This window comes from Geotrypetes seraphini, chromosome 1 (assembly GCF_902459505.1).
Source record: "Geotrypetes seraphini chromosome 1, aGeoSer1.1, whole genome shotgun sequence".
Classification (NCBI taxonomy): Eukaryota; Metazoa; Chordata; class Amphibia; order Gymnophiona; family Dermophiidae; genus Geotrypetes; species Geotrypetes seraphini.
The window spans coordinates 540,265,689-540,281,475 of NC_047084.1; the positions used below are offsets into that span (position 1 = coordinate 540,265,689).

General features: G+C 44.1%; 1 protein-coding gene across 1 annotated transcript in view; it reads right to left on the reverse strand.

The window, feature by feature from the left end:
* MAN2A1 (mannosidase alpha class 2A member 1) overlaps positions 1–15,787 on the reverse strand; it is a 414,578-nt gene that overhangs the window by 154,396 nt on the left and 244,395 nt on the right. Inside the window, exon 11 of the mRNA XM_033929139.1 lies at positions 935–1,052. Coding sequence (XP_033785030.1) covers positions 935–1,052 — 118 coding nt within the window. The remainder of the gene's footprint in view (positions 1–934; positions 1,053–15,787) is intronic.

A 15,787-nucleotide genomic window follows, 5' to 3' on the forward strand; every position in this document is an offset into this window, starting at 1 on the left:
ACCACTGACATTGTAAACTGGATCTATATCTCCCTCACTCTCTGACTTGCTACTCTCTCTCTCTGGGGAAGTGGGTATTGGAAGCAACTTAGTAAAAGGGCCCCTAAGTTTACTCAGCTTGGAATCAATCTGGAATGTTTTACAAAAAAAGGTAAAATTTCAAAATATCAATGCCCTGGTCACAAAAAAGTTTGAGGGGAATGATAGTCATTTTCTATACTTTTATGGCACAGGCACTTATGAAAGAACACTTGGGCCTGGATTCTGTAATTATGTCAATCATGTGATGGCACTGGGTAAAGAATTGTGTCTCCAGCAAAGGTAGGCACCAGAAGTGTAGGCCAGGGTTTTCCTGGCCTACATTTCTGGTGCCTACCTATGATGTGAATCATGCCTACGGAGGCACTTTAGGCCACCTAACGCCAATTTCAGCGTTAGTCACGACCACAGTTCGGCAACCTAAAGCACCTCCACAGGCGCAATTCTGGTGCCGATTTTTTTAGGCGCTTTAAAACTAAGTTAAAAATATTTGAGCAGTGTTTTTAACTGAGTTTGGGCAGGTACTAACTGGAGCCTAAAAATTTATGTCAGTTTGAGAATCCAGCCCTATTTCCCAGGAACAAAAAAAAAATGTTGTTACATAGTGTAATCATGCCTAAAAATATGAAATGAGCCTATATTTGCAAGAAAAATAACCCTATCTTCAACCAAGGAAAAATTCAACTCTGATCAGGGTACATCCAATTGAGATTTTATTTCTTCCACACTACATAAAAATTATTTTTCAAATTTAAAAATGTGGAAGTTTCTACAGAGATTCTTATCTGAAAGGCATTTTAAATCTAATTCTTCTTTAAACCCCCTGCCCCCTCCCAAAAGAAAATCTTCCGTACAAACTTCCGTACAATCACTGTCAAACAAAGCACCATCTTACCATGTTAAAGAATGGAGATGAAGGGTTGTAACTATATGTGTTTTCCCCATCCTTCAGAATAAGAATGTGAGCAGAATCAATTAATATTCTCTTTAAGTTCATTATTGAATGGAAAAGTCTGCAGATAAACATTAGTATATCATGTTATTATCTTAAATTATGTTCATTCACTAATGTACCCCCAACACATATCATTATCGGCCTCTTTTACAAATCCGCATGGTAACAGCCCTGAAGCCCTTTAAATCTCTATGGGCTTCGGGGCCGCTAGCGCGGCTTTGTAAAAGAGGACGTATATTTTAACTTCACTATGGTACATATTACCAAAGTGAAATTAATCTCCAACATTCATTCTCTGAAGACAGTTTGCAGACATACAACTGTATTCAACACCACATCGTAAGAGAAAAATCTGGAATGATTCCCATGAAAATGGTCCTGAGCATACATGAAAAGGATCAAAATACATTCAGTTTAACAGTTACCAACATAAGAATATACTAAATGAAGAAAAAAAAGAAAAAAGTTTGGCATTTACAGTGAAATGCTGTAATCAAATAATGAATACTTTAAACTATTTCTCTAAAAAAAGAACTTGATGGCAATCATACACACAGGATTAACTAACAAAGAAGATGCTCCAAATGACAAAGTAGGTATAGACTTTCTACACAAACTGGAAGACATGCTTAGTTTAAATTTAGTAGAAGAGAAAATTATGGAAGCAAAATTAAAGTCAGGCAGCATCTTCAAGTGAACAGATGAATAAATTACCGTATTTTTCGCTCCATAAGAAGCACCCTAAATTTAGAGGAGGAAAACAAGAAAAACCCCCACATTCTGAATCAAATTCTCCCTGCTAGGCTCTGTATCCAACCCCACACTCCTTGCCAAGCTCTGAACCCTGTCCCCTTCCTTGCCAGGCTCTTTACCCTGCCCCCCCCTCTGGTGGTCTAATAGTAGGCCAGGACAGGGCACAGGGCAGGAAGGGACAGGGCAAAGGGCAAGCAGGCCTAGTGGCTGGCAGGCAGGTAGGGACAGGGAAGGGACAGGGCACAAGGCAGGTTGAGCTAATAGCTGGCAAGCAGGGCACAGGGCAGGCAGGGCTAATAGCTGGCAGGAAGGCAGGGTCAGGGCAGGCAGGGCTAGTGGCTGGCAGACAGGGCCCCCCACCCCGAGGGAGGCTGGCAGGCAGGGCTAATAGCTGGCAAGCAGAGCACAGGGCAGGCAGGGCTAGTAGCTGTCAGGTAGGGTCAGGGCAGGCAGGGCTAGTGGCTGGCAGACAGGGCCCCCCACCCTGAGAGAGGCTGGCAGGCAGGCAGGGCTAGTAGTTGGCAGACAGGGCACAGGACAGGTAGGGCTAGTAGCTGGCAAGCAGGGCACAGGGCAGGCAGGGCTAGTAGCTGGCAGGCAGGTAGTGCTAGTAGCTGGCAGACAGGGCCCCCCACCCCGAGGCAGGCAGGCAGGCAGGGCCCCTCACCCAGAGGCAAGCAAGCAGGCAGGCAGGCCCAGATATCTTTTAAAAAATTCTGCCATCCAGAGCTTTCAGCCCTCCAGCCCTTCCCTCCAAGCTGACTCCCGAACTCTCGCAGCAGCGTCAGAGGGAAGCACTTTTTAAAATCCCGCCGTCTAGTGCAGTACGGCAGGAGTTTTCAGCGCTCCTGCCCTTCCCTCAACTGACTCCAAAACTCTTGTGGCAGCGTCAGATTGGAGCACGAGGCAGGCGCAAGCTTTTCGCGTTCCTGCCTGGTCCCGGTCCGCTCCGTGAATGGCTGCCGTCAGTCCTGCGAGAACTGGTGGCAGCCATTCACGAAGCAGGAGCAGGTAGGAACACGAAAAGCTCGTGCCTGACTTGTGCTCCGCTCCTGCCATACTGCACTGGATGGCAGAATTTTAAAAAGTGCTCCCCTCTGACGCTGCTGCGAGAGTTCGGGAGTCAGCGGAGGGAAGGGCAGGAGTGCTGATAGCTCCTGCCATACAGCGCTGGCCAGACAGATTTTTAAAAAAGGTACAGGGGGGTATTCGCTCCATAAGATGCACCCTTATTTCCACCTACTTTTTTGGGGAAAAAAGTGCGTCTTATGGAGCGACAAATATAGTATGTTCCCTAACCAGCAGATGTAAGGAAAGCACACTAAATTTTCAGTGATCTCATCCTTGACGTAAGTGGTATAGTCCTGAAACTCACAAGTATACTTTTGCCAAAGCAGATCTGAAATTCAAGCACATTGTGAACCCTAACCACCAAAGGATTGGAAAACATGCCCAAAGAGGCTCCAAAAAGAACATTACAGATCCACTGCAACTGACAGATGACACCAATTGGAATAAATAGAAAAGCAGCCTCCTGGATGGGTTCTGGACAAGTCTAGCAGGATTCAAGGAATGGAAATTTCTCCTTCCTTATCCTGCTAGACAAGTTCAGATAAGTTGGATATACCAAGCATTAAAGGCTCTATGTGGAAGGAAGATGAAGCTTCAGTCTGCAAGATGATATCTCCCTCACCGCAAGCATCCTCATTACAATGCTTGTGCATAGAAAAAGCAATGCCAAAGAGGGCATACCATCTAGTCTCATGCACCTTAGGTTTCTATAAGTCTGAAGTGATGCTACCATTAAGTGGAACCCAAGCCTGCAACATCCACAGATCAAACCTAGATATCCACAACCTAATAGCTCCCTCAATATACCAGGGAAACAACTTGCTCTGATTTGTCTGCTGCTATCAGCAAAGTGAGGCAACCTTGAATGACAACCAAAGAAACTGAGCTAACTGGGAACATGAGACAAACTCTATATACATGCAACCTTCAAGAGCTCACAAAATAATCAACTAGTTCCTGAAAAAGTGGCCACAAGGAGGCCTCATTTAAGAATAGAGCCTTATGAAAGAGGACAGAACACTGAGGAACTCTGGACTGATCAAAATATCCCCAGAAAGCTACCCTAAGAAGGATCAGAAATCTACCAATTGCATGAGCTAAAGGATGAGAGAAGGGCAGAGAGAAAGAGGACTGGAAAGAAAGTGGTTTGGAGGAGAGGAAGGTTGGTTGGAGAAAAGATGATGGAAAAAGGTGAAGGATGAGAGAAAGAATGTGTGTGAGAAGATGTAAGCATGAGGGGGAGAGGAAAATAGTAGAGTATAGGTAGGATAAAGGGAAACAAGAAAAAGATGAAAAAAAAAAGTTGGGATGAAGAAAGTCGATCAATCAGTGTCCATCTGAGAGAAGGGGGAGAAAATTTTCCTTCTGCTACTAATCTAACTCTCTATCCCTTGCTTCCTGCCCTCCCCCCCAAAAAACAAACAAACAAACAAGTAGACAAACTATGCTTATGGCTACATTCTTTATTCTAATGATGCCATCACTGAAAACTTGATGTTCACTGCCTCCATATGCTGGTAGGGGGCACAATCACAATTCAGTCATCTGGACTGGTCTAGCAGTATAATAAGGAAAGTCAATTTGGTATTGCCTATCTAAACTACTTCTGTTTTATGTTTAAACAATTTTATTGAATTTTCAGCCAAGTAAAAAATATACAAAGTTAGTTAACATATAGCATAGTACATATAGCCCGGTACAGACAGTGATAAGTGCTCAGACACTTTAAGAACTTAAAGTCTGCCCACACCACACATGTGCAAGTGATTTACCACCTGTCATAGGCTCACAGTACCTCACTTCCGTAAGCAAGCTAAGAAGCCATCCAGGGGAGGTGGGATTGATGCGAGAATATCTGCCTGCTGTCTCTAGATAACACCTATTATGGTATGTAACTGTGTTTTATCCTAAGACAAGTAGGCAGCATATTCTTACATGTGGCACTCCCTAGCTTACTGCAATGGGATGGAGGTAGAGTTGGCCATTAAGAAGAAAATAAATTCTGAAATACTGCTTGGCCAAAATGACCATCTCGTCTGGAATAGGATTCTAGACAGTAGTGAGATGTGAATGTGTGGACTGAGGACCAAGTGTCTGCTTTGCAAATTTCATCAATGGAAGTGGAATGTAAGAAAGCCACTGAGGCTGCCATAGCTCAAACTTTGTGTGACGTAACATGTCTCTCAAGTTGCAGCCCAGAACATAGCAGAAGGAAATACATGCTTCTAGCCATGTGGAAATAGTTCTCTTGGTGACAGGCTGGCCTAGTTTGTTGGCATCAAAGGAGATGAACAGTTGAAGTGAAGTCCTGTGTGGCTTAGTCCTTTGTAGGTAGTACGCCAAGGCACGCTTACAGTCCAATTTATGAAGAGCTACTTCTCCCAGATGAGAATGAGGCTCTGGAAAGAAGATTGGAAGCACAATGGATGATTCAGATGAAATTCCATGACAATTTTTGGAATTTAGGTTGAGTGCGAAGAACCACCTTGTCATGGTGAAATACTGTATATGGTGGGTCAAAAACCAATGCTTGAAGTTCACCGACTTGATGAGCAAAAGTGACAGCAATCAAGAAAACCACTTTCCAAGTGAGGAACTTGAGATGGGTAGACACTAGTGGCTCAAAGGGTAGTTTCATCATCTTGACAAGGACTACATTAAGGTCCCAGACAACTGGAGGCGGTTTTAGCAGAAGTTTGGAACTGAAAAGTCCTTTCATAAACCTGGAATCCAGAGGATGAGTAGCCAGAGGTTTATCGTTGACAGGAGCATGGAAAACATTAATAGCACTGAGATGGACTCTGACTGAAGTAGTTTTCAGGCTAGAGTGGAAAGCTGGAGAAGATAATCCAAAACTGAAGGAAAAGAAGAGGAAGAAGGTTTTTGGTGATGAAGAGAACATTAGGAAGTTAAACGTGTCCACTTCTGTTGATAGCATTGCTGAGTAGATGGTTTTCTTATTGCAGCAATAATGGCATGAACAGGGTCAGAGAGATGAAATTCTGTTGAAGTTATACCACAAGGTACCAAGCTGTTAAGTGAAGAGATTGTAGAATGGGATGTAACATGGATCCATGATTCTGAATGTGTAGAGATGGAACTGGATCCTTGACAGTCAGCTGAAGTAGAAGGGATAGCCAAGGATGTCTGGGCCATTGATGAGTTATCAGAATCATGGTGGCCGATTCTCTCTTGAGTTTGACCAAGGTCTTCAGAATGAGAGGAATTGGCAGAAATGCATAAAAAAACTTGTTTGTCCAATCTGAAGGAATGCATCTGCCTCGAAACACTGTGAACAGTATTTTCTGGAGCAGAATTGAGGCAGTTTGTGATTGAGGGGAGACACAAATAGGTCTATCTGAGGAGTTCTCCATAACTGGAAGATGTGAAGGAGTACTCTGGATTTGAGAGTCCATTTGTGTGGCCACAGGAATCTGCTGAATTTGTCAGCAAGGACATTCTGTTTCCCTTGGACATATAAGGCAAGGCAGATATTGGGTTGTATCAATAGAAGTTTCGTCAGCCGAAAGCCTGAAGTCATAATGCCGTTGTACAGGGCCATGGTGAGACCTCATCTGGAGTACTGTGTGCAATTCTGGAGGCCACATTACAGTAAAGATGTGCGCAGAATTGAATCGGTTCAACAGACGGCCACCAGGATGATCTCGGGGCTCTAGGGGCTCTCGTACGAAGAGAGACTGAACAAATTGCAGCTCTACACTCTTGAGGAATGTAGGGAGAGGGGAGACATGATCGAAACATTTAAGTACCTCACGGGACTTGTCGAAGTGGAAGATGATATTTTCTTTCTCAAGGGACCCTCGGCCACAAGAGGGCACCCGCTCAAACTCAGGGGCGGAAAATTTCATGGCGACACCAGAAAGTATTTCTTCACAGAGAGAGTGGTTGATCATTGGAACAAGCTTCCAGTGCAGGTGATCGAGGCAGACAGCGTGCCAGACTTTAAGAATAAATGGGATACCCATGTGGGATCCCTACGAGGGTCAAGATAAGGAAATTGGGTCATTAGGGCATAGACAGGGGGTGGGAAAGCAGAGTGGGCAGACTTGATGGGCTGTAGCCCTTTTCTGCCGTCATCTTCTATATTTCTATATAGCCTTTAGAAATATATTGCATAGTATTGCCCAATTCCAAATGTGTTAGGCTTCTCGAAAAAGAAGGAGAGAGCCCGTACCATCCTGTTTGTTGATGTACTACATTGTGACTTGGTTGTCCATTTAAACTAGGACAACATGATTGGAAAGAGAATTTTGAAAAGTGATGAGAGTATTTCGAATGGCCTTTAATTCTGGAAGGTTGATGTGAAATGACACTTCTTGCAAATTCCAGTAACCTTATGTCTTGAGGCCATCTAGGTGAGCCCCCCCAAGCATACATAGAAGCATCTGTGGTGAGGACTTTCTGATGTGGGGAAACCTGAAAGAGGAGACCCCTGGAAAGATTGAAGGGATTCATCCACCACTGAAGCAATTTCTGAAGTGAAGTGACATTGATCATTTTGGATAAGGGGTCGAAGGCTTGAGACCATTGAGATGCTAGGGTCCACTCAGGCACTCTGAGATATAGATGAGCGAATGGGGTAACATGGACTGTGGATGCCATGTGGACTATTTGTTGCATCATCTGTCTGGCTGAACTGGTTTACAGAGTCGAGACTTGATTGCAAAGATGAATCAAAGTGTCTTGTCTTTGTTAAGGAAGATAAGCTCGTAACTGTTTGATATCTAGAATGGCTCCTATGAACTGGAGACGTTGTGATGGATGAAGTTGAGACTTTAAAAACTGACTTCGAACCCACATTGCTGAAGAAAAGTAATTGTCAGTTTGGTTGCTAAGCAAACTGCCTGAGATGTGGCCTTTATATCTTCGAGATAGGGAAACACTTGGGAGGCCATAAATACGGAGAGTTGCTGCCACGACCACTAGGCACTTTGTGAATACTCTTGGAGAGGAAGCCAGGCCAAAAGGCAGAACTTTGCATTGACATTTTTTGTGGTCGGAATGTATGGAAATATGCTGTAAGCCTCTTTGAGGTCTAGAGAGCATAGCCATTCATTTTGATCTAGAACAGGATATAACATGCTAGGGATAACATGCAGAACTTTCTCTGACTAGATATTTGTTGAGTTTTCAGAGGTTGAGAATTGGACCTAGACCTCCTGGCTTCTTTGGAATTAGGAAGTACCTTGAGTAGAAGCCTTGATTTTTCTCAGTAGGGGAGACTTCCTCCATGGTGTTGGGTTGTAGTGAAGCATCTATTTCCTGATAAAGGGACATCTGTTGAGATGTAAAAGATGACTCTCTTGGAGGGTGGTTTGGAGGAATGGACTCGAAATGAAGAGAGTAAACCTCCTTAATGACTTTTAGGACCCACGTGAGTCCATCATGGGTAAAATGATTAAAGACATCCTTTAATGGGAAGAGGCTGTAAAAAAATGGTATACTGACTATGCTCTCTAGAAGCAAGTCAAAAATACTGAGCCGGCTTCTGAGTAGTTGACGATTGTTCTTTCTAAGATTTCTTCTGTCTGTCTTTTCTGAGGTAGTGGTTTCTGAGGTAGTGGTTTAGCAGAGGAAGAAGAGGTAGGATATCATCTCTTATAAGTGTAAGAAATCGACTTTTGAGCAGGCTTAGTAGATTGACAGTTCTTAGTTTTGTTACGAGTGTTCTAACTCTGCTCATGCTGGATAAGTTTATGTATGGCAGTTTCAATTTTTTTCCCCAAAAGCTCTTCTCCCACACATGGTATGTTGGCCAAGTGGTCTTCAAGGTTTATATCCATGTCAGAGACTCGTAGCCAGGCAACTCTCCTCATAGCCATAGCCATGGCAAAAGCTGTGGATGAAAGCTTGGATGCATCAAAAGCAGTACGAGCCATATACTTCCTGTTTTGCAGAAAGCTACGAGTGATATGCTGAAATTCAGGAAGACGGGTAGTCGGAATGTATTGTTCAAAGACTGCTAACTGTTTGAAATATAAAGATAAATAAATTGTAGTTTAATACTCTGTTGGATAACAGAGTTTTGGTATGGGTGACGGCCAAACTTGTCCATAGTTCTGCCTTCATGACCTGGAGGGACCAAAGCGTAAACTCTAGAGCTAAAAGACTTCTTGAGAGTGGATTCTACCATCAACGTCTGATGTTGGAGTTGTGGTTTATCAAACCCTGGACAAGAGAGTATTCTATAGAGGGAATCTAACTTTCTAGGAGCTATAATCACGGAAAGTGGAGTTTCCCAATTCTTTAGGAGAGCCTTTTTAAAAAGGTTGTGAAATGGTAGCTTTAAGAGTTCCTTGGGAGGTTCATCAAAATCTAATGCCTCCAGAAGTTCAGTTCTGGGATCAGTGTCTGCTTCTAATTTAGCAGGAAGATCTTTACCCAGTTGTCTAATATATTTAGTGAAAGAGAGACCTTCAGAAGGAGATTAGAGAATGATGCGGGGAAAAAATTGGCCCTGTCCTCACCCCCTCCCTGCTAGCTCAGTTCCCATCTCCACAAAACCTGAAGTTACATTGGAAGGAGGTACTTGGCAGCAAGAAGGTTCCTGGACCAGCGCTACATGCAGGAAGCTTCCAACTGGCTGGTGGGCCCGCCCCAGGAGGCGCAAAAGGGCTGACCCAGGAGAGTCATGGGTTTATTGGGGAGGGGGGTTTGCCGCCAGCTTTCGGGTAGCCAGTGAGGGAAGGTGTGAGGGCTGTTGGACCCGCGACAGGAAGGGAGGGAGGCTGCTGGACTCGCAAGGGGGGTTGCTGACCAGGAAGGGTGGAAAAGGGGGCAACTCATGGCAAATCCTTTACTGTGGGGGGGATAAGGCCATTCACCACTCTACAGGGTGGTGAATATCCTTATCCCCGTACCTGTGGCACCCAGTCAATTTCTTCCCCCATTCCTGTGGGTTACCCTTGGCTACTTGCAGTAAACTGTCATCATGTCATTCTCTAGAGGAGATCTTCTTCTAGGAGGCAGAGGAGATGGCTCTGAGGGTTTTCCATGGGACTCAGGAGCCGATAAGGTAGCCTCACATTCAGAGTTAATATGAGTAGAAGATATATCAGAGTCATGATCTAGATTAGGAAAGTCTCTGTGATGATGGTACTGATCTGACGAAGTTGAAGATGGAGACCGTCAGTACCGAGATGAATGAGAAGAAGTGTGTTTCAAGGAAGAGTACTTTAAAGAAAAGCGTCGATGTGAACATCGATTCTTGCATTATGATGTTTCGATGATGATTTCCGATGTAACAATGAAGATCTCCAATGCCTCAATTTAGAACTCCAATGTATCCATGGAGAACGAGAATGCTTCGAAGGAGGACTTCAGTGCTTCGATGGAAATTGATGCTCTGAAGGCAAACATCGGTGCTGGGAACAAGCACGTCAATGCTTTGTGTAAGCATTAGGATACTCTGAGGAAGAGCGTCGATGAGAAGCAGAGCACCGCTTAAAAGCAGAGTCTGAAGCAGTATCTCGTGGCCTGTGAGAGCTATGCTCGGGCTGGGTCGGTACTGATGGAGTTGTTGTAGACACTGGCATGGAGAACAGTTTAAACACATCCCCAATCTCCTTGCACAAGATGCCATCGAAGATCCTGCACCAATACCTGAGACTGAGCAGGTATCACTGGTGCGGCAGGGTGTTGAGGGGTGGGAGACCTTGAAGAGGATACATGCCCAGGAGGAGAGAAAGCCTGGAAGTGGTTGGTTTCTTAGCAGGCTTTGCCAAGTTAGGGATGTCCGATGTTGATATAGGTATTGGTGGGACCGAAGATTAGGATTTTTCTTGTGAATCAATGGCAGTGCTGAAAAGTTTCTCCTGCTGGAGATACCGGGCCTTTACCAAACATTTTTGCAGAGTAGAGCAACGGATGCAGGTATTCACTTGATGTTCAGGGTCATGGCACTGGATACACCAGCTGAGCGGGTCAGTGATGGAGATGTGACACTGTCACCAACAACACTTTTTAAACCCACTTGATGTCTTAGACATGGATGGGAAGATTTTGGTGGCAAAGTCAAACTCAATTTTAATTGAGGAAAGGTCGCCAAAAAAAAAAAAAAGAGAGACCTGTAGGCCTCGAATGAGGTATGAGGAAAACGGAAAAAAATAAACGAATATTTTTCTCTTTTTGAACGAAAAGGTTTAGAAACTAAAAGGAAACAACAACAGCAAAAAAATTATGAGACAAAGCTCAAAATTTTTACCAGCTGAAGGAAAGGCAATGCAGCACAAGAAAGGAGAAATTAGGTTATTACCTGCTAATTTACTTTAACTTCTCCAGACCGGCATAGGTTAATCTTAAAAGCGGAGTCGGTCCAGAGGAAGGTTACTAAATTGGTATGTGGTCTTTATCATAAGGCATATGGGGATAGACTTAAGATCTCAATCTGTATACTTTGGAAGAAAGGCGGGAGAGGGGAGATATGATAGATGTTTAAATACATATGTAATGTAAATGAGCATGAGTCGAGTCTCTTTAATTTGAAAGGAAACTCTGCAATGAGAGGGCATAGGATGAAGTTAAGAGGTGACAGGCTCCGTAGCAATCTAAGGAAATACTTTTTTACAGAAAGCGTGGTAGATGCATGGAATAATCTCCCAGAAGAGATGGTCGAGACAGAGACTGTGTCTGAATTCAAAAGGGCCTGGGATAGGCACATGGGATCTTTGAGAGAGAAAGAGATAATGGTTACTGCAGATGGGCAGACTAGATAGGTCATTTGGCCTTTATCTGCCATCATATTTCTATGATCAGCAGGTGGAGACTGAAACAAAACTTTGGAACTGTATATATCATGTGACCCCTCCCTAATTACTTCAGTCTGTTGAATAGCCAAATAGAACTAAGAACTATATACAGAAAACAAACAGGATTCCGAACAGGTGTATCAACACATAAAAATAGGAATGCTGTTAGAAAATGCAAAGGAGCAAATGCAAATAACAAAGGTCCTCACAGCTCGCCAACTACCCCAGCCAAGCCATAGCCGCTGTTTTTAATCTCTCCGGCCCTAGAAAAATACTAGAACCCGCAGAAAAAAACAAAATCTGCATGTGCAACACCCACAAGAACAACACGACAAGATACAGGGTGGGGTTTTATGCCGGTCTGGAGAGGCTAAAAGAAAGTAAATTAGCAGGTAAGAACCTAATTTCTCCTTCTATAGCAACTCTCCAGACCGGCATAGGTTAATCTTACAAGCGGGACGTACCAAAGCAGTCCCCATCATAGGTGGAACCCCCGAAGGGCCGACACCAAAACACGCTCACTGAATACCGCGTTGCGACACGGCTGAACGTCCACACAGTAGTGTCTGACAAAGGAATGCAAGGAAGACCAAACAGCGGCCTTACAAATATCCATTGGAGGCACCAGCAAAGACTCAGCCCAAGAAGCGGCCTGACCCCGAGTGGAATGAGCCTTGAGAAATTCCAGAGCAGGCTATTTTCTGAAGAAGGTAAGCGGAAGCAATAGTCTTCTTGATCCAGTGCGCAATGGGAGCCTTGGAAGCGCCATCCCCCTTAATAGGACCCACTAGAAGGACAAAAAGATGATCCGATTTTCTGATCTCCTGGGTCCTTTGCACATAGGCCCGAAGGACCCGACCCACATCCAATTTGCGCAACTGTTTCTGCTCAGAACCCTCTGGGAGGACCACCGACTGAGTGACATGAAAAGGAGAAACTACCTTTGGCAGAAAAGAAGGAACAAGCCTTAACATGACCCGCTCCCTAGAAAACTCCAGGAAGTGAGACCTACAAGAGAGCCTGCAGCTCCGAAACACATCTAGCAGAAGTAATAGCCAACAAGAAGACCACCTTAACAGTAAGGTCCTTCAATGAGCAGGTACCCAAAGGCTCAAACGGGGGACCCACCAGCCCGGACAGAATCAGATTCAAATCCCAAGAGGGAACAGACAGTCACACGGGAGGATTGAGCAAGAAGCGAACATCATCAGGAATGGAAATCAGACGCTGACCCCATAATAACCCGCGAAAGGCTGACAGGGTCACAAATTGAACCTGGAGAGAAGACCAAGCCAGGCCCCTGTCCAGGTCATATTGCAAGAAATCTAAGCTGTTAGGCAGGGAAGCGCGAGAAGAGACCACTCCTCAAATATACGCTGTACATCATTCCTCAAATATACGCCAAACCCGCACATAAGCCCGAGAAGTGGAAAGTCTGCGGTACCCCAAGAGAGTGGAGATCACTTTAGCTGAATATCCCTTCTTATCGAGGCGTTCCTTTTCAAGAACCAAGCCGTAAAGCAAAAAAGGGAGCCGGATCGAACAGGGGAATGGGGTCCCGAATCAGAAGATCGGGCGAAAGAGGCAGAGGAAGAGGATCAGACACCAGATGCTTCACCAGATCTACATACCATGGATATCGGGGCCAATCTGGAGCCACCAGAACCGGGTGACGAACAATGCGGAGTACAACTCTGCCCACTAATGGCCACGGAGGAAACACATACAACAGCCCCTCCATTGGCCATGGTTGAACCAGAGCATCCAGGCCCTCGGCCTGATCGTCTCTGCAATGACTGAAGAAGCAGGGTATTTTGGCGTTGACACTCGTGGCCATCAGGTCCATGAGGGGCTGACCCCAACACTGCACTATCAACTGAAAGGCCACGTGGCTTAGACACCACTTTCCGGGATTTAGCACGTGACTGAGGAAGTCCGCTTGAACATTCTCTACTCCAGCTATGTGGGAGGCCAAGATGCCCTGAAGATGAGACTCTGCCCAGACCCGCCTCCTGTGCCACCTGAGTGCTCTTGGTACCCCCCTGACGATTGACATAGGCCACCGCCGTAGCATTGTCTGACAGAACCCGGACTCATGTACCCATCAAGAAGGAGTGGAAGGCTAACAGCGCTAGACGGACAGCTCTGGTCTCCAAAACATTAAATGACCAGGATGCCTCTTCCGTGGACCAGGTGCCCTGAGCTGAGTGACCTAGACACTGAGCTCCCCAACCGAGGAGACTGGCATCCATGAGAAGCACCGTCCACTGTGGCTGATCCAGACTCGTCCCTTTAACAAGATGGGAGGTCTGGAGCCACCAACGAAGACTGCAGCACACCAAGCCCCTCAGAGGAACAGGGAGATCCAGATTGTGCCTCTGGGGTGACTACCTCCGAAGCAGAGCATACTGGAGAGGATGCATGTGGGCCTGAGCCCACCTCACTACGTCTAGGGAAGCCGCTATCGACCCCAAGACTTGAAGGAAATCCTGCGCCCGAGGACACCAGGATGTCATAAGTAGGCAAATCTGAGATTGCAATTTGCTTACCAGGGCCTCTGGGAGGAAGACCCTCCCCAAGGAGGTGTCGAACAGAACCCCAAGGTACTTCAAGCACTGAGATGGGGCCAACTGGCTCTTGGTCTTACATCATTTTTACAACTATATTTTTTTTATACAGTGCACTTTAATTTGATTAGTTTAAACAAAGTATCAGAGAGGTGCCCCCTAATACTTGCTAGCAATTAATTTCTGTTCATTTTTCAGAGCTATAGTCCTTCATATTACAGTAAGTCATTATCTTTTTTATTATGCCATATGGCAAATTCAGTGTTTTTGGAAATACGAGTGGATTTCTATTTATGAGTGCTCAATATAATTACCAATATAAATAAAAATTGGTTTTTCCCTACTTACCACAACAGTCTCAAACCTTTAGAAGTCCTTTTTCTTTGTCTTTGATCGGAGTTTAAGAAATGAATTATTTCCTCTTTTTCCCATTACACACACATAGCTACTTCCTGGTTGATGTGTCTTTGTGTTTAGGGATGCTGGGAGATGTAGTGCTATATATCTTTACTTTGAAATTGTCTGTAGCTATTTTCTTTTTGTTTTTTTTATTATTCATGTCTCTATAATAACTGGAATACATTCCATGGGGTTCTCATGACCCTCTCCTTTCCCAAATAGTAATATTAATTAACATTGTGTCACATGTCGAAGTGAAAGTAACTTCTGCTTTCCATTCCTATGTCGCAGATGAAAAAAGAAAAACCCCTCCCAAGCTAAGTTTTTGAGCGTTAACCCATTATATGCTGTTCACTTCTTATTAGAAAGATTGTTTGTCTAGCTTTAAGCAACATGTATTATCCTGTTTGTTTTTCCGAGTGAAGTATATTATGAGCCAAGCAAAATTATACTCATGATTTTGCTAGAACTCCATGGGAAGGACAATTCTTTCATAAATTCATAGACTTCTCTGAACATTTTATTTTAGTTTTTAGTTTTTTATCATCTTCACTTTAATATGTTTCAATATAACCTATATGTTAATATAGTTAAATCTATAGCATTGCCATTCTTTTACTTAGGTCAGATTACCTGCTATGTTTTGACATAAGTTTTACATCATATGCCACTGTAGTTATAATTTCTTTAGGTTGTCAGATATAATTCAGCTAATATATTAGAACTTATTTGAATTGAAGCAGATAAATTTTAACTTTTGCTTTCTTTTGCATATTTAATGCTGTACCTATTCTGTTAGTAATGTTATTCAGACATTGCTGGAAACAAACTAAATAATATATAGTACAGATATTTCTTCATTATTAATTGTGGATCACTTCCCAAAGACATTTGTCATATCAGATGACACTGTACAGATCCATGGTGAGACCTCATCTCGAGTATTGTGTTCAATTCTGGAGACCACACTACCGAAAAGATGTGTTGAGAATTGAGTCGGTTCAGCGAATGGCTACCAGGATGGTTTTGGGGCTCAGGGAACTCACATATGAAGAAAGGTTAAAAAAACTGCGGATGTACTCACTGGAGGAGCGAAGAGAGAGAGGGGACATGATTGAGACCTTTAAGTATATTACTGGGCGTATAGAGGTGAAAGATGATATCTTCAGTCTTACAGGGCCCTCGGTAACCAGAGGACACTCGCTGAAAATCAGGGGAGGGAAATTTCAGGGTGA